The sequence below is a fragment of the Dryobates pubescens genome, chromosome 15 (assembly GCF_014839835.1).
Source record: "Dryobates pubescens isolate bDryPub1 chromosome 15, bDryPub1.pri, whole genome shotgun sequence".
Lineage (NCBI taxonomy): Eukaryota > Metazoa > Chordata > Aves > Piciformes > Picidae > Dryobates > Dryobates pubescens.
Window position 1 is genome coordinate 4,318,822 of NC_071626.1, and position 19,172 is coordinate 4,337,993.

Consider the following 19,172-nt stretch of genomic DNA (forward strand, 5'->3'; position numbering starts at 1 on the left):
GGAGAAGAGACCAACCTCCACCTCACTACAACCCCCCTTCAGGTAGTTGTAGAGAGCAATAAGGTCACCCCTGAGTCTCCTCTTATAATCAGCTTGGTCTTGTTTCTTCATAGTCACCATTTGTTAGGCTTGGGAAACAATTTTTTACTGTATTTTTTTTTTTTTAATTACAACTATAGCCAGTTAAGACTAAAATTTTCAGAATCAAGTTGTTAATGAAAAGCATCTAATTGCTTTTTACTATCTAAGCAATGAAAATTTGCATGCAAAACTCATGTTAGTCAACAGTAAGCTTGCACACAATTTGTATATTCAGCAAAGATATAATCAGGTCTGCTTATGTTTGGGGGGGTTTATCAGAAAATGGAAAATTCCAGATTGATAATTAATAAAATTAGAGGTTAAATACCTAAATACTATGAATTATCCTAGAGTCATGACACAGTGCCCTAAAGAGATACAAAATTTATTTCAGAGTTACATACTCATATCCCCAGTCCCACATTCTCCCACTTCTGGTCTGCAGTATTTCTTACTGGGCAAGAATCAGTCCTGTGTGACAAAACTGGAACTGCAAGGGTGGTGACTGACTTGTAAGTGCACACTAACTGGCTGGCTGATTGCTGCCAGAATGAATACCTAAAAGACAAATTTTGCCTCTTTCTTTCAGTGCAGGCACTAATCAAGGTTTCTCTCCTCTATCTAGTTACCTATTTTCATGAAAGTCACAGAAAGGTAATTGATATTGCTATCCCTCTTCCAAATTTGGTTCAAACTATTTGAAATTAGATTGTCAGAGAATGGCAGACAGATGGATGAGAAACACAATTCAGTTCCATTTCTTTCCTTTAGAATCAAATTACACAATAGACAAGCAAAAGCCAGCTAGCACATTTTACAGTATTTATACCCTGAAAGTGGAAACAAGGAATGTGAGATTGTGACCTTACCATTAAGGAGTAAAACATATCTTACAAATATTTACTACTTAATTTCAGGACAGACATTTCTGTTGCATAGGGTAGTAGACTTCATGATTCTATCAATCTCAAAGGAACTATTTATCTTCATACACCATATGTCTGTTAAGTACCCCAATGGGAAACATGAATGGAACTAGAGCATTTGTTTACTATCACCATGAAGATCATAATCTGGCATGCAGCAGTAAGTTTAGTTTTCTCATGAATGAAAGTGGATTTTAAAAGAGCACACAAAAAAATCCCTCAACAACTCACCCACCCACACACCAAAACCAAAAAGAGTTATTTGCCAGCAGTCAATTACATTTACTTTGGATGATTATAGATGGCACAAGACAGGTTTGACTCTATAGAGGATCATTTTCATGGATAGGCTGGATGAAACCACACTCAGGAAATGTTGAGTGGCTGTGGTATGTAAAGGATGAATCAGAACATAAGGTGAAAAGCACTTGCACACAACAGTGAAAGTGATGTTAGAAGATGAATGGAAGAGCAGTACACACATGATCTTTGACAGAGGCATCCAAATGTAGCACAGTTGGAAGAGGTACTCACTGGGAAAGATAAAGTAAATTCAGTCTTTAGCTTGAATGCAAACAATACCTGCAGAATATTTCAACAGATCTAATCTCCTTTGGTTCTATTTGATTACAAAAAAGTGTAAGGTCAAATAAATTAAAAAGCTTTAAGATCAAATAATGTAATACATTTAAATCCATCAGTTACTTTACCTTTCTGAGAATACAGTTCTTTGCTTTCCTATATGACATGGGTTACAGTGCATGTAGCCAAGATAGGTAATTCATGGTGGGAAAAAGCTCCTCAATATCAATAACTTTCTTAATCTTTTTTTTTTTTTCATTTTGTATGTTTGCATAAATGTGTTAGCAATATACTTTTAATATTAAAGAGAAGTTCAGTACAGCTTCTGTATTCACATAGTACATGTATTTACTTTTGGCCTTTGGAGACGGAGGAACTTCTGGGGACAAAATGCAAGACTGATGTTCTGCGCATTCCAGTGGGCGCTCCTCTGAAATACTTGCATTTCCTGTTTCCATATACTCTGCAATTTAAAGATACACATGACACTTAAACTCCTAAATTAAGGGGGTTTACTCCAAAAGTATATTTGCTACTTCCTTTTTTTTTTTAATTTTTGTTATTAAAGCTTTTCCAATTTTTCATCTTGCAACTTTGTAATCACTGCTAGAAGGCAATCATTGCTTGAAAGTATAGTAAGTAAAAACCCCAATCATTATAAAGGCCACCTCTGAAACTGTTAAACAAATCTCACTGGAGTAGTAATGACTTGCAGCTAGCCCTGTGTTGCTCCTTTGTCCTTAAAATACCTATGTAACTGGTCCACTACACTCTTGCTGGTGAAAAAGTCTTCTTTTGTTCGAAATTTTATGGAGAGTTTTTAGGTAAGATATTCAGGGTGTTCACAGTAAGTCCACATATTGATACTGTCATGAAAATCAAATAGAATCATAGCATGGTTTGAGTTGGAAGGGACCTCTAAGGGACCTCTAAGGGCCATCTAGTCCAAACCCTTCTGCAGTAAGCAGGGACATCCTCACCCAGATCAGGTTGCCCAGAGCCCTGTTGAGCCCCATCTTGAATATCTCCGGGGATGGGGCCTCAACCAACTCCCTGGGCAACCTGTTCCAGTGTTCCACCACCCTCATGGCAAAGAACTTGTTCTGCTTTCAGCACAGTACCCAAGACAAAAATAATTCCATTTCAAAATCTAGTTAAAACTACCAGTTTAAATAGCAGCATTCTGTTGCTTGTCCTCCTTAGAACTTCCCAGGTCCCACCTCATTGACAAGGTTTATAAAACCAGAAAAATGTGGGACGAGGAATGTCCCAAGCTGCAATTTGATTGCTATTATTGTTGTGTTAATATATGCATTATTTTCATGTACTTTTGCACACAGGCTAGCTTAATGGGGAAAAAAATACTTTAACAAATATTATTGCAGGACAAACATTAAATAATAAATTAGAAGTTATTTTCTGCAGTAGGGGCACTTTCCTGGCATTTATTCTGCATCTGCATGTTAATTTTCTGAAGCTGCTTAAGCAAGTTGGTTTTGATAGCAAAGAGTAACCCCAACAGTCCCTGTTGCAACACACATAAAATCAAACTCCAGTAACAGCTTGCATCAATATCACACTGAAGGACTAAAGAGTTTATGGGAAGTGAAATCTCCCTGATTTAATTTCTACAGTCTGCAATGCACTCGTTTAGCTTGCTGTTATTCCTGATTCAATAACAAATACCCAAACCCAAATACAATCTGTGATAACACAGACATCTGAGAAACTGAAATTGGAAATGGCAGAGAACAACATGCAGTTTCAGAATGCTTTGCAGGTTGTTCTCTTATTTGGGGCTTTTTAAAGAATGTATGATTTGAAAATGTCATATATTAAGTTTGATGGCTGGCAATAGTCCCCTGGAAAATCTGTCATACATTTCTTCACATGAAAATGGCAACTTCTGGTTGGTACTTTTTGATTTTTTTTGTGTGTAGTGCTGAAAGCAAGAAGCAGAGATGAGCTGTAAGAAACCATGAGAAAACCAGCAGCATGACAAAATGTCCTGGAAGGTTTTCCAGCTCTGTCATCTATGTTATTTGTCAAGTTAATGTGTAAGATGGAGGAGAAATTAAAAGGAAGTTAGATCAAAAGGAAAAAAAAACCACCACAAAACAAAACAAAGGGAAAAAGGAATTCATGCCTGAAAATATTTGCTTGGTAATTAATTGTGCAACTGTCCAAAAGCAAATCTAAGTTCTGCAGGTGGGAACATTAAAATTATTGCACCAATGCAGATATTATTAGGAAAGGAAATGCAGGGGAGTCTGAAGGACTTTACCCTTGCTGCCCAGTATCTATGTGAGATTGGTTTTAAAATGATTATGTTTTGTCAGAACAATGCACTTACCTGTTGAGGGTTAGTCTGAGGAGGGAATCCTAAGCTCAGCAAAACTCTCACAAATACTTACCTTGAAAACTGCAGAGTTCCTTCCAGAAAACTTTTACAGGTATCTCAGTACAAGGTATGGCACAGAGGTTTAGAAGGGGCCAGCAGTATGACACCCTTCTAAGAGCCCAAACCTCAACACTTTGGATTTCTGTGGGTCTTCTAACTTGATTTTATACTATTGAAATTCTACCAGATATGTACAAAACAATGAAGACATGAACTCAGTTGTGGGAGGCTTGTAGTCTAGGTAAATGTATACTTACCCGTAATATTATGAAAGAAACATACAAACCAGGTCATTTGTGTCAAAAGAGAAAGTGCACACAAGCAGTGGATGATTTCACCAGCTACCAAATTCTATTCACCTACAGCTGAAATTCTCCTCCAAAGTCTGCCCAAACTTACTGAAAAAGAAGTTACTGTACCATCACCTGCTCTGAATAAAGAGCCTTTGAAAGATTGCTCTGGATTCTATCCCTTGCCTCAATAAAAGGAGACATAATTTAGAACTAAGCCAAGCTTAGTAAATTATACCTCTTAATGACCAGAACAGTTTTCCCTGCAGACAAAGACTGCAGCTCCACTGAGTCCCAAGCCACAAATTCTCTACAAGTTCCTCCTAAAACACCTCACTCTTTTGGCTCTCCTGGGAAGGAGCCCAGCTGAGGCTTCATGATCAAATTCCTCTTCTCTTTACAGCATCAATAGCAGTTACAGAAATCCACTGTTAACTGCTAAAAAATTCTGAATTACTTCAGTTTAACTTAATTCTAGAGAAATAAGTTATAGGCACATAAGGAGATTTTTGTGCACATGTTCAGGGAAGATAAACAGAAACAAACACTCAAGTACTGTTATGATCCCAAGGTAGGTAAGGGCATAACTAAACTTTCGGTCCTCAAAACAACAGCAGTTCAATTAATTCATAAACATAGTTAATACTCTACAGCTTTGACACAATAACCTAGAAAAGGAGATGAGAAGTCCCTCGGAAAACAAACAAACAAACAAACAAACCAACAAAGGGGGATTAAGAGCTCAGTTCTTTTCATCCCACACAGCTGGAATTAAATCCTTGACTGGAAACCTACTCCATCCTTCCAGTGAGGCTGGCCTCTTGTACTCAAGGGAATGGAAGATCTACTTGTCCACAGAAAGAGGGAGAGAAAAAGAGCGAGAATACAGAAAAGGAAGTGGTAATGACACCAAAACTACTTAAGCATAGGGCAGAAGAAAGGAGTCCTGGTTCTGCAGCTGCCTATGCATTTTCCATTTATGAATAATTGGGTGACATGTACAAACAATGTTAGGTTCTTAACCAGCTTCAGAAGAAGAGAGAGGAAACAGCTTTCCATCACATCTCTCTGCATACTGTCTATGCAGCAGAACTTAACTGTGCCTGCTTGGGGCCCATGTCATTTTTCGTCTGTTTATCTACTATCTCCCTTTTTTCCCCCATAATAACAAGAATTCTGAATCCAGAAATAGAAAAAAAAGAGCAAAATTCTATCAGAGAGCACAGTGAGCTGTGAAAAAAGAGTTCAAAGATGGTGGAGCATGCACCTGCGTCACGTTCACATGTGCTAAACCTAAAACACAGCTGGTTGGTTTAATTTTAGGCTACTAGCTTTGGCAACATCCTTTTTATCTTCAATGCCTAATTATAAAGCCCCAAGTGCCAATACTGTTAACTGTTTCACCACTGAATTCTGTTGTTTCACTACATCCATGAAATGCATCCAGTAGTATGGCCTTACTTGGCCCAATATTCTAATCCTCTGCTCTCTGACTACCTAATTCATAAGCAGATATTTCTTCAGTGCCACATAAAGAATCTAAATGGTAATAAGGGGTTTTAATTTTTAACTCAGAACTGAGCAGGACACAGAAAATGAGAGGAGAGGACACATAGGAAAGACAAAGTATTAAAATTTCAGCTGTCATTTCTGCTAATTCCAGCTCTAACTAACAAGCAGGAATAAAGCTTTCAGGTTGTGTATGGATTACTCAGCCTTTTCACTCTTTGATTTTGCTATTTCCTTTTCTTTCTGTCACATAATACACCAAAACCTCCAAAAAGAAAACAGACTTTGTAAGCACACCAAAAAAAACAAAACCCAAAACTATTTTTGCAGGAAGTTCAATTACTGTTTTCTCAGGATAGGGAGAAAAGATGCAAAGATCACAAAGACACTAGGATCACTTCTAAAACCTCACTGGCAAAAGGTTGGGTTTTTTAACCTATAATCTGTAAAAAGTAGGATTGCAAATATTGTTTTAAAAAGGGGGACAACACCAACAGAGACTTGCATCCACAGTTCTTAACCTCTGGAGGCCTCATTCACAGAAGCCTGTCAGTCCTGTAGGTTTTAGTATCAGATGAACAGATTTAGTATTACTATCTCCATGAACTGCTTCTAAAGACAGAATCACAGAATCAAAGAACCTCAGAATCACATAGTAGTAGGGATTGAAAGGGACTTCCAGACATAATTGAGTCCAACCCCCGCCTACCCCAGCAGGATCACCTAGGGCAGTCCACACAGGAACGCATGCAGGTGTGTTTTGCAAGCCTGCAGAGAAGGAGACTCCCACCACTTCTCTGGCCTGCCTGTTCCAGTGCTCCAGCACCTTCACTGTAAAGCTTTTCCTCATGTTGAGGCAGAACTTTCTGTGTTCCAGTTTGTATCCAGACCCCTCGTCCTAGCACAGGGCACCAGTGAGCAGAGAGAAGTTTCAGTCCTTTAACCTTGTAGTCCTCCACTGGACTCTCTATAATATTTCCCTGTCCCTTTTGAACTGAGGAGCCCAAAACTGGACATGATACTCCAGATGTAGTCTCACTAGGGCAGAGTAGAAGGAGAAAAGAACCTCCCTCGACCTACTTCCTCAAAGAAGTTTCTCATAAATATCCTCAGAACCAACACATTTTCTTTCAAAACCTTTCTTAAAACTCTTTGCTCTCTGCATAGAGAACAGAACATTACCCATCAGGCCCATCAGTAACACCTTATCTCCTTGGCCATTTCTGCCAGGCTGTTCATATGCATCTTTCAGCCTGCTTTATATTTTGAAAGGTGATGTCTTGTGGCAAGGGCAAACACTATGCTATGTTATAACAATTAAGGGTACAGTACTCATAACAGTACAAGGGGGAAATGGTAAATATTTATTAGAATGCTAGGTTAGAAAACCTTACTCTGTCTGGCAACAAGGTGAAAGAATCAATTCAATGCTGTTCTGTCTGCATAAAGAAAAAAACTAGGAAGAAACTTGGAGAATCTGGTCAATAATTGTCTGATGCCAGTAGTTTAATTTCTTTTTCCTGTAAGTGTACATGAAGGACACATGTAAGCTTCTCTAGACAATCATCTGAAGACAGGAGCTTTAACAGGAATCTATGTGCAAGCCACTTGCTCTCTCTCAGCAATTGCTTTTCCTTTGCATAGAATTCATTACCCACTGAAGTCAAACTCAATTACAGTACATTCAGGTTTCCCAAAATCCCAGTGCTTCACTGACTTTTCAGCTGCAACACTTCAGCAAAGAGTAAACTCAGCAGTGTTTTTCAAGGAGAGTGCGTCTACTGTATGATCAGCAGCACTAGTACTGAATCCCACCTCTCCTGATTTTATTTTTCAACTTCAGCTCACAGTTCAAACTTTGATGGCTGAAGCTTCAGTGAACCTTTTGCTAGTTAAAAAGAGTCTCATTGGGTTCCACGAGGGAGATGTAAAAGGGCTCCTCAGGTTTTCTTAAGGCAAAGAATGGCATCTGTGTAAATATTTTTCAGGTTTTCAACCTTGCACATCACTTCTGACTTTAAAGCAGACAGAGCAAAAATTCAAAGCTGCTCATTAGAAGCACAGTTTTGCCATATTAATAAAAGCTGAAACTGCTAAGCAATCTTTTCATTTTCAAGGTACACATGTAAAACAAGATTGCAAATCAAAGCACCAAAAAGCCTTAGAATTGGTGTGGGTTTGTTGTGTTTTGTTTTGTTTTGTTGGCTTGGGTTTTTTGGTGGCAAAAACTAAGGCCAGATACTGATCCATCACCATGACAAACACTTGAGAGGGGTTTAGGATGCTGTATTTTTCATAAAGCAAGGGTATTTTGGAGAAACATTGTTCATCCTGAGAGCTGAGATTGCAAGGTTATCACACTAAGGAGAAAATTGAACAATACAGAGATATTACAATGAAAATCAGTTTAGTGGGCGATGGGACATTGCAATGAGTCTTGGATTAATGCATGAGGGATGATGGATTTGGAAGTCTAAGAAAGTGGAAGCTCTGGCTGACCCTTTTCCTGCCACTGAAGAAGAATCAGTATGATATTAACCCTCTTTTCTTACAGAGAGATATGTTTATACTGCAGCTCAGTGAGCACATAAAGGATGCAGTTTCACTATGGAGCCTGAGACAAATTAGCAACAGGCTTTTGTTGCCAGAGGGAAGTCCTACTTCCCTCACCTATATCTTCCTCCCTACTTTTTGATGCACCTTTCTGCCAGTTAACTGGGACACAGCCAACTCTGGGGCCCAAGTCATACAGGAGGCAAGGTCATTAAAACAAAGAAATGTGTATGTAGATAATTACAATCTTATTTTTTATTATTATTACATATTAGTAAATACAGGTAACAGAATGAACTACATATGTTATGTATTACTGGCTCATGAATTGAATCAGATCACTTTCCAATCTTCTGTAAGCAGAAGGACACAATGTGGCAACAGGACCTCGTTTTTCTTCTAGGAAATTTTCTTATGAAACACAGTTATGAGGGAAACTGAAGCATGAGGGAGTTCATACATAGACCCAACAATGAACTGATTAAAATATCTTATTTCAAGACAAGAATAATCAATAAAGGTGGAGATGCAGCAAGGATACCTGCAGGGAATTCCTCTGTCAACCACAGCTAATGAAAGACTAATTTGAAAATGCAGGGAGCATGTTCCAGAGAAGAAAATAAATGATGGCTAACATTGAGGAACATACTTGCTCATGCTTCATAACTTCATAACCATCTTCTACAGTAAAAAATTGAAGTAAACAATTGAGTTCCATCAGTCTTGCTCCATGAAAGTAAGATGAGGAATGAGAACAAATAGAATTAGAGTAGGATAGGATAGGATAGGATAGGATAGGATAGGATAGGATAGGATAGACTAGACTAGACTAGACTAGACTAGACTAGAATAGAATAGAATAGAATAGAATAGAATAAACCAGGTTGAAAAAGACCTTTGAGATCATCAAGTCCAACCTATCATCCAACATTATCTAATCAACTAAACCATGGCACCAAGCACCCCATCCAGTCTCTTCCTAAACACCTCCAGTGATCTATGTACAACAAAATTATTTCTGCTATAATGACAAAAAATTACTGCCTGCCTGGCTTAATTTTGGTTTATTATTTTAGTTTAAGGAAAAAGAGAAAAATGTTTTCAGTTGTTGTTGTTCTTCAGGAACAAACCAAGCATTTCAGTTGTAGTTTACCATCACAGTTTAATGGAACTGCAATGAGATATTGCAGGATATTACTTTGTAATGAAGAATGTACAAAGAGCAGCTGTAATTGACTCACCATGCTAATGTCTATTGTTTGAATAAAACAAAGGGTTTACACTAAAATTCAGATCAGATCCTGGGCTGCATCGAGAGAAGTGTGGCTAGCAGGTCATCTCCCGCTCTACTCAGCTCTGGTGAGACCCCACCTGGAGTACTTCATCCAGTTCTGGAGCCCCTATTACAAGAGGGATATGGAAGTGCTGGAAAGTGTCCAGAGAAGGGCCACAAGGATGATCAGAGGGCTGGAGCTCCTCCCCTATGAGGACAGACTGAAAGAGTTGGGGCTGTTCAGTCTGGAGAAGAGAAGGCTCCAAGGTGACCTCATTGTGGCCTTCCAGTATCTGAAGGGCGCTCCAAGAAGGCTGGGGAGGGACTGCTCAGGATCTCAGGGAGTGATAGGACTAGGGGCAATGGAATGAAGCTGGAGGTGGGGAGATTCAGGCTGGAGGTGAGGAGGAAGTTCTTCCCCATGAGAGTGGTGAAGCCCTGGAATGGGTTGTCCAGGGAGGTGGTTGAGGCCCTGTCCCTGGAGGTGTTTAAGACCAGGCTGGACGAGGCTCTGGCCAGCCTGATCTAGTGTGGGGTGTCCCTGCCCATGGCAGGGGGGTTGGAACTAGATGATCCTTGTGGTCCCTTCCAACCCTGACTGATACTACGATACTATGATACTAAGGGTTTACACTGAAAGTCAGATATCCAAGCACTTATTTGTTGTATCTAGCAAAGAAGGATGTTGTCTTTTTAATTCATAAGACTGCTTTTTTGTATAATGAAGTATTTAAAAGTTAGAAATTGCTATGTATCTTCATATCACTCCATGCTATTCTGATTTGTCTCTAATAAATGCATAACTGAATATGACTTACCTTGAAGTAGAGCTGCAATTTGAAGTGACTGCTGAGATGGATGTTCTTTAAGAATATCTAAAACTGTTCTACCCAAACTGTCCTTTATGTTGGTATCAATTCCTGAAAAAAAAGAGAAAATGATCTGTGGTGGAATTTTTAACCCCAAGTACTTGAGATTATAAATGTGGTATAGCAGATTCAATTATATGGCAAACTGAATGCAAGCAGTTTTACAACTGTAGCAGATTAACAGCTGTGTTATAGTGGAAGTACAGCAACCATTGCTGTTTAAAACTTGAGTAGCCTAAAATTCACATGCTGACAAGGGGTAGTTTTATGTTTCTGTAGCTCATGGGGACATAAAGTAAGATTCTTAAACTGTGTTCAAAAGGAGATTGGACGTGGCACTTGGTGCCATGGTCTCTTCATGAGGTCTGTGGTGACAGGTTGGACTCCATGATCCTTGGGGTCTCTTCCAACCTTAGTGATACTGTGATACTGTGAATTTGGGATTATTTCAACAGACTGTTTCTACATAACAGACAATCTGAAAATATTATTTCATAAAATCAGGAAGTTCTCTGACTGTTTCCCCTGCATTCCTGAATTCTAGTTCTCCCAAAATTCCTCAGATCCATTAGGGATTTTCTCACCCACAGTAGCAGTATGTGTTTGGGGAGCAAGGCTGGAAAAGTTGTTAACATTAAAATGTTTTGCTGCATGGCAACATGTTCAAAATTTGTGCTATGAGTAGATGACTGAAATATCTAGGGTCGTTCAGTCTGGAGAAATGGAGGCTGAGGGGAGTCCCCATTGCTCTCTGCAACTACCTGAAGGGATGTTGGAGCAAGGAGTGGGCCAGCCTCTTCTCTTCTTGGTTTCAAGCAACAGGACTAACAGAAATAGTTTCAAGCTGCACCAGGGAAGGTTTAGGCTGGAGGAGGACATACTTTCTGTTGCAATACATAGTCCCATGAGCGCTGATAATAAAGATCAGCTAGATTCCTCAGTGGAATCATAGAATCATTAAAGTTAGAAAAGACCTTTAAGATCATCAAGTCCAACTGTAACCCAATTACCACGATCACTAAACTGTATCCTGAAGACCAATATCTACATGGTTCTTGAACACCTCCAAGGATGGTGACTCTACCACCTCCCTGGTCAGCCTGGTGAAATGCCTCACCATTCTCTCAGTAAAGAAATTCTTCCTAATGTCCAATCTAAACCTCCCCTGGCACAACTTAAGCCCATTCCTCTCTCATCCTATTACTGGTTACTTGGGAGAAGAGACCAACATACCAGCCTCACTACAAGCTCCTTTCAGGTAATTGTAGAGTAATAAGATCTCCCCTTAGCCTTCTCTTCCCCAGACTACACAGTCCCAGCTGCCTCAGCTGCTCCTGGCCCTCCAAACCCCTCACAAGCCTTGTTGCTCATCTCTGGACAGTCTGCAGGTTCTCAATGTCTTTCCTATACTGCGCTTCCCAGAACTGAACACCATACTCAAGCTGTGACCTCACCAGGGCTGACTACAGGGGCACCATCACTTCCCTATTTCTCCTGCAAGTCCATGTATCTCAAAGAAGTAATTTCTAGATATTTTCATTTTCATTGGTGTCCTCATTTATCTGTGAAGACAGTTGTTTAGATGAGTCATTTACCTGCAACAATTCTGAAACTCTCACTATGTAGTAGATGTGCTTGTTAGAACTCCATATCCCTTTTTTCCTGTCCTTTCAGGACAAATGCAATTCTCATAGGCATAATGCCTTCCTCTTTCTCCACAGATACTAAAAGTTTATCCAGGAAATGAAGGAGCAACTGTGTTTGTTAGGAATAGCTAAGGGAAGGACATAAATGAGAACATGAGCCTTCTGGCCTCTAGATCAAAGAATATTCCTGGCTGTCATTCAGAGTGAATAACAAACTTTTATATATCCATTCTGTTCTCAGAATACATTTATCCTCAGAATACAGTGGCATGCACACACTGAGTCATACATGGAACTTCTGAGTCTTAGTGCAAATATTTCTTTTGTTCTCTGTGTACAGTGATTTCTTATTCTAAAAGAATGCTGTTTTGAGGAGACCTACACGTGATTAGATCTGCAAAGCCTGAGAAAGATGACAGCAACTTGTATAAGCAAAACCTGAGGAAGCACAAACCAGATTAGGAATATTAAGGATATTTAAATGTCCAGTGTTTGGAACATACCAGATTAGGATTATCAAGGATATTTGTTCAGTGCTTCCTGTAACTTAGATTTACCTGTTTCAAGCAAAATGCGTACTACCTCCACCTTTCCAAACAGAGCAGCTTCATGGAGTGCACTCCCTTTTTCTGTCTAGGAAATGAGAAGAAAATGACATTTAAAATGCAAAGTAAAATACCAATTCACCATTTTGAAAAGAATAAATAAAGTAGGGTTTCCTTTTCCCCCCCTCTATTTTATCTACACATACAAAATGCTGCATGGGCAAGAACAAATACTGCTGTATTATTGTAGTATGATTTAAGAGAACAACATAAATGCTGCTAGTTGCTAGTTCTACTATGAAAATTCATAACTGTATAAGAAGAAACAGTAGGGAAGTAATACAACTCCCAGTTAACAATCCTTCATTTGTGTAAAATTTCTGTACTCCTACCACAGAGTCAAAACCTAGTCACTACCTGTCAGTGGAGTCAGAAGGTTTACCTGTGGACATCTACACTTTTCAATCTGAAATTGCATCACACCCTAGAAGGTCATTTCAGTTGCATGGTAGGAGATGCCCCAGGACATCCCACCTGGCCTCCAGATGATGTTCCATATGATGCTCATGTTTGAACTGCATTATATCTACCCCACAAAAATGTCTACGGCACCTCCAGCAGCACTAAATGTCTATATTTAGTTCATTTCAGTACTACTGTGGGAGTTTCAGACCACAACTACCTTCAGGACTGTGAACCTGATTTTGCAGATTTTTGTGGCACACACACAAAAAAATCTTTGGAAATGAACTTTTGCTCAAACTATACTTACAGTAATGAAAAATAAACTCCCTCTCTTAAGCTACTTTTCACGGTATTTGACACTGCTAATTGTTACTGAAAAATCTCAACAGAATGCCTGTCCTTACAATAGCATTAGCAGTAGCTAAATCTCACTAGAGAATCTCTGGCTCATTTCCCTTTTTTTAGTAGTAAATTAGATTTTGAGTAGGTTTTATTTGTGGGCAAATGTTAAAGGTTTTACTGCTTGAATTAGCTTTTCCTGTGTTTCATTCAAATGCACCATCATCATGCTTGCTATGGGGGAAAGACTTTAGAGATATAAAAAACCCCAACCCTGAAATAACAGTGTGAAACATTATTTTTTTAGCTGTATCAGAATGCACCAATGTTACAGTGATGAAATGGCAGGATGTGGCAACCTGGCCTAGGGGAAGGTATCCCTGCTCATGGCGGGGGGGTTGGAACTAGATGACCTTTAAGATCCCTTCCAACCCAACCCATTCTATGATTCTATGATATTTAGCAATGATCCAGTACACAGTAAGTGTACATAACCTGAAGCCTGAAAACTCTTTTCTGTGTTCATGATGTGAACACTCTATCTTTCTGCATAATTAGAGCATGGACATACAAAGCAGAGCATGCCCAGTGTCCTTTACATCCAGCACATCAGGTATACCAACAGTATAACGTGGAGGAGGAGGAAGTCAGTAAGAGAACACACACATGAAATATGTTTCTCAAAATAATTTCTAATCCTTCCATTTTCAGAGGCAAGACAGATGAGCATGCACAGACTTATCAGCAGCTCCATGAGAATGAACCTAATGAGTTATGCATGGGATAGCAATGTGCACTTGTGACCAAGAGGGCCAATGGTACCCTGGGGTGCATACTAACTGGAACACAGGAAGTTCCACCTCAACACAAGGAAAATCTTCCTTTACTGTGAGGGTGATGGAGCGCTGGAACAGGCTGCAAAGAGAGGTTGTGGAGTCTACTTCTCTATAGACCTTCAAGACCCATCTGGATGCATTCCCGTGTGTCCTGCCCTAGGTGATCCTGCTTTGGCAGGGGAGGTTGGACTCAATGATTTTCTGAGGCCCCCTCCAACCCCTACCATTCTATGACTCTATTCTGAACAAGAAAACTAAATATTCAGATTTACTTAGATATGATTTCAGAGCCATTTACTCAGACAGGATCTACAGGGGTTTTCCAGTAATTGCAGTGACACACAGTGCAACCACAAAGGTACATGGGGAGCTTAAGGTTCAGCTCAGAAATTTCTGGGAACGAAAACAGTTCTCAGAAAAGTCACTGGTGGGTATAGGTCTGATTACTGAAAAATGCTTGATGTCAGCAGTCTTGAGAAAGGCATTGACACAGCATTTGCATGGATATGGCATTTCCTTTGGACTGGTCACTTACAGGCATGAATAAAGCTCACAACTATTGTTTGGACCTGGTATTATTAACACAGGGGTCCCCGTCACCAAGGATGTGAAGGGTTTGAAAACCACACCATATAAACAGTGGAATAATCTCTCCACTAGGTGATTTTTCTGAGCAGGAGTGGAAATGCTACCACAGAAACGAACTAAAGTCTGTGAACATGGAGACTGAAAGCATGCTTATAAGATGCAGATGTGTAATCCTGCATGAGATGTCATGAAGATGAGTGCTGACGTAAATCTTCAAAGCCCTAGGCAGGATTTCATGGTAATACTAAATAACTAACGAGTGAATCAGATCCCTCGACCCAAAAACTGTCCAGAAGGCAGAAATGTCCTTGTTATCAGAAAGTGCAGTTACCAAACTTCATTTTAGCAGGGAAAATGCTGAGCCTTAGGATGAAGAGGGTTAAGATAAATTGGAGGACTGGCTGATATGTCTCTCGTTGTAAATACACAAGTGGTGTATCACTTGAAGACAGAAAACAATCTTGGGGATCTTTTTCTGGTGTAATAGAACACTTCACATAAATTGGAAGGATGAAAAAATGGAGTTGCTAATAATTTCTATACCTTATTTAAGATATGCTAGAGTGTTTAGGTCAAGTTTTTTTTCACTTATAATGATGTACTTATGTGTCCATCATTAGAAGTACATTCATAATGGTGCACCTGTGTGCACATCATTATAAGCACACTCATAATGGTGCACCTATGTGCTAAAATAATCTTGTGGTCCATATTACAGCAAGCAAACTTCAAATTTACAGGCAATATTCACTGCTTTGCTTCCTGAAGTTTTCATTGCCTTGGATCATATTTTGCTAGGAAATGAAACACCATCACATTTAGAAATTCATCCAACATGAAATTTAGTGCAAACAAATAAAGGTAATATTTTTTTCATGAACAAAATGAGTTCAAGTCTGCTTGAGTTTGCATCAGTGGATTATGTACTGATTCCCTGGCATAAGTTTTCTGTGTATGAAGCATGACAGACCTATAGCACAGATTGTGCTAAATATATCATAAACCAGTCTCTGCCCCAAGTAAGCTTACAGCTAAATACAGGTACAATGTCACAGCTGGACACACAAAGCAAGCAGGGATAGAAGGACACTGTCAGAAGGAACATTAGGATAAACAAATAAACTTGGTGTACAATTTGCAGGCTCACAGAAAAGCATCAAGGGTTTTATTAATTAGAGATCTATTTTTTTTAACTCTGCAAATATGCAAGAGCTTGTAATTAGGTCACTTGTCAAGTCCTTATTCACAGGATGTTTACTAGAGTTTTGACATGGGTTTCAGACATAATCTGAAGGATGGAATGGTAGCTTTGCAAATTGATTCATGGAACATCCTCTATACATAGTGACAGCAAAAAAAAAAAGGCATAGCTCTGTAGAACTCCAATGATAAGCAATGGGAATTGCCATCATTAGTGGAACAGACAAGGAAGGCAAATAGGGAAGAGATGGAAGTTGGATAAGCAGAAGGGGCCAACTTTGTAAGGTATTTACAATTATAAAATTACTCTTTACATGAAACACACTGAACTGTGCAGTATCTTATTTTACTGAGGGCCCAAAATCTATCACTCACCCAAAACCTGTGTATGTTTCATATGTTTCAATTTAAATGAAAACTTCAATGCATAAAGAGATGAAGCAGATTTGTATTGCCCACTTCTAAATAATTTCAGATTGAAGGATATTGGATAGACCTGGGAAATGAATAAAATTTGTGATTAATTCAATCAAAAATTAAATGCTGTCTACTATTAGTCCAAATATTTGCTATGATTAAAAGTGCTCAGGGAGTACAGAAGAGAAAGAAAACATGGCTAAAGAAAATTTCCCATTTTAACAAAGAAATATTTACAGTCACATAGTGATAGCAGGCAGGCTACTTCTGTAATTGTCTCTCAACTTTCTGAGAGCTCTTTGCAGCTGATAAGCTGAATTTATATGATGTGTGTGAATGTGTACAATTTCATTTACCCCATGGGGTTATACTTTGTATATTGTTCTTTCCCAATCACCGATGCAGAGCAATTGAATTAGTATTAAAAGAGATGACTTCAGTTTTTAAGTAACAGGCTGATATTTTATGCTCTGCTGTTTAACAAGCTGCCAGTACTCACCAGTAAAGACTTTTCAGAGCTTATAGAAGCAATAAGTTAACAATATGTACAGAGCCAGCTTGTCAATATGTCAAGATTCTGAATAAGAAGGAACATATTGATGGAGAACACGCATATCAGTGAGAAAATAAATTGTATTTCCTTATGGCAAGTAGGACAAACACAGAAGAAACAAGATTATCCAGTGGGAAAAAAAAAAAAAAGTAATAATAAAGAAAATCTCCCCTGCCTAAGAATAACTAAGAAAAATAAGAATATAAATTATTTAAAGCCAATTGGAATTTAATAAAAAAAGGGAGAGAGTGCTAACATTTTAGTGTAGATGGCAAACAGATCACCACTGCTAGAAGAATCTCTCATTTCTTGAGAGATTTCCCAAAAGTTGCAGCCACCATATTTTTTTAAAGAACAGTGAAAAACATTTGGTGCAATTATAGATAGAAATGGCTTAGGAGAATTCACAGTCGTGCTAAAATTATCAGGATTACATAAGAGGAGGAACATATTTCATAAAAGCATTGTGTAATATTCAACCCTCTTGTACCCATCAGTGTGTAAGTTGCCATGACAAAGACTATTTTTCTGCAATTATTTTATTTTCTAAGCACCAATTCAGACCTCAGCTTCTTTGAGTTTTTTCTTCATTCATTTGCTAGAGCTAGAAGAGAAGCATGCATTCAAGTGCTCTGTTATGTGTTGCTTTAGCATTAAACGTTCCTAAATTACTGAAGATGTGGTAATAGTAAAGAACAGCTGAAACAAAAGAGCTGCTTGTGTTACCTTTTGCAAGTGTATCATTTTGGAGTAAAGCAAATCAAGAGCAAATTAAATTAGAAGCAAATACGCAAACAGGCAAATCACAGTCTGAAATAGTTTGAAGCAAGTAAGAAAACTGCTTAGAACGAGATGCACCAAACAACTACCACACTGGAGTCACAGCAGTTGCAAGAGTGTATTGCTGTAAAATGTGCTTTCAGATTTACAGAGCAAGTATTACCCAGTAGCTTTGAGTTTAGAACTGGATAACCCTGGGAATATGAGTTTTCAGTCAAATATTGTTTCAGACTGCTATGGTCATTCACAGAAATGTCTGTACTCCTCCATGAATGGTTGAGGTGACTTGTTTATTTACATCTCTCAAGACAACATTAAAAATAGACACTTAGCTTTGAAGACAAGTATCTTTCTTGAGGTACCCCTTTGAACACATTATTGGGCTTGCAATAAATAAATCTGCATTACTTATCACCTTGCCACATTTCTAAGAAAGTGAATGCAAGTGTATTTAAAGAGCAAAAAAAAAAGTGCATGAAGTTACTTCATTTGAAGCATGTTCTAATGATAAAGGAGAGGAAGGAAAGGAAGAAAGGAGAAAAAGGAGGAGAAAGAAATTACACACTAACTTGGCAGCTGACATCCATTCCAGCCTCCAGAAGCACCTGCACAACAGCTTTGTGGCCATTCCGTGCAGCGAGATGCAGAGGAGTGTGCTTTCTTGTATTACAGTTCATCAGGTTCGGGTACGCTTTGATGATCATTTTTACAACACGCAGGCGCCCATAAAGTGCTGCCAGATCCAGAGGTGTTTCTAGTTTGTTGTTTCTTATTGTAGGGTCTGTTAGCTCTTCTAACAGAACGGCAACTACCTCCGAATGACCATACTGAGCTGCACAGTGCAGTGCTGTTTCATTTTCATTGTTCTGTCAAAACAAAACAAAAGCTGCAGAAATTCCTGTTTAATCACACAGCAGAACTGCTCAGCTTCTATAAATTGCCTCCATGAGATCACTACACGGGCAGGGTTTGCAGCATCACGTCAGCTAATGCACGTTAAACACCTCAGAATGACTCCACTATTCTTTTACTAATAGTACATTAACATTTCAGCTTCATGGCTCTCATGATGATCAGGTGCCTGTGTGTCCACGCTGCTCCCAATCCATTTGAACAACATGCCCCCTAAAACCTTGTTGCTCATGATAGGCCAAAATCTGTAGCCCTCCCTGGTTCAGCTGTTCCTGAAATCATAACAGAGTCCTTAGAAATACCGTGACACTTACCTTAAGCCTCTTTTCTCGGTTTAACTGGTTTTAAATCATAGAAGTTGTTATTAGAGTTGTACAGAGAAAACTTGTGTCATGAAAATATGTCAG

At 38.9% G+C, this 19,172-nt stretch overlaps 1 protein-coding gene across 13 annotated transcripts in view; it reads right to left on the bottom strand.

Moving 5' to 3' along the window:
• Positions 1-19,172, bottom strand: part of ANKS1B (ankyrin repeat and sterile alpha motif domain containing 1B) — a 414,109-nt gene that overhangs the window by 343,273 nt on the left and 51,664 nt on the right. For 11 of the 13 annotated variants that reach the window (XM_054167872.1, XM_054167864.1, XM_054167871.1 and 8 more), the window contains 4 exons: positions 18,423-18,719; positions 12,688-12,763; positions 10,434-10,535; positions 1,942-2,052 (listed from right to left, as the gene is read on the bottom strand). In XM_054167872.1, the coding sequence (XP_054023847.1) occupies positions 1,942-2,052; positions 10,434-10,535; positions 12,688-12,763; positions 18,423-18,719 (586 nt within the window). The remainder of the gene's footprint in view (positions 1-1,941; positions 2,053-10,433; positions 10,536-12,687; positions 12,764-18,422; positions 18,720-19,172) is intronic. The other 2 variants (XM_054167863.1, XM_054167865.1) reach the window with 2 other exon arrangements.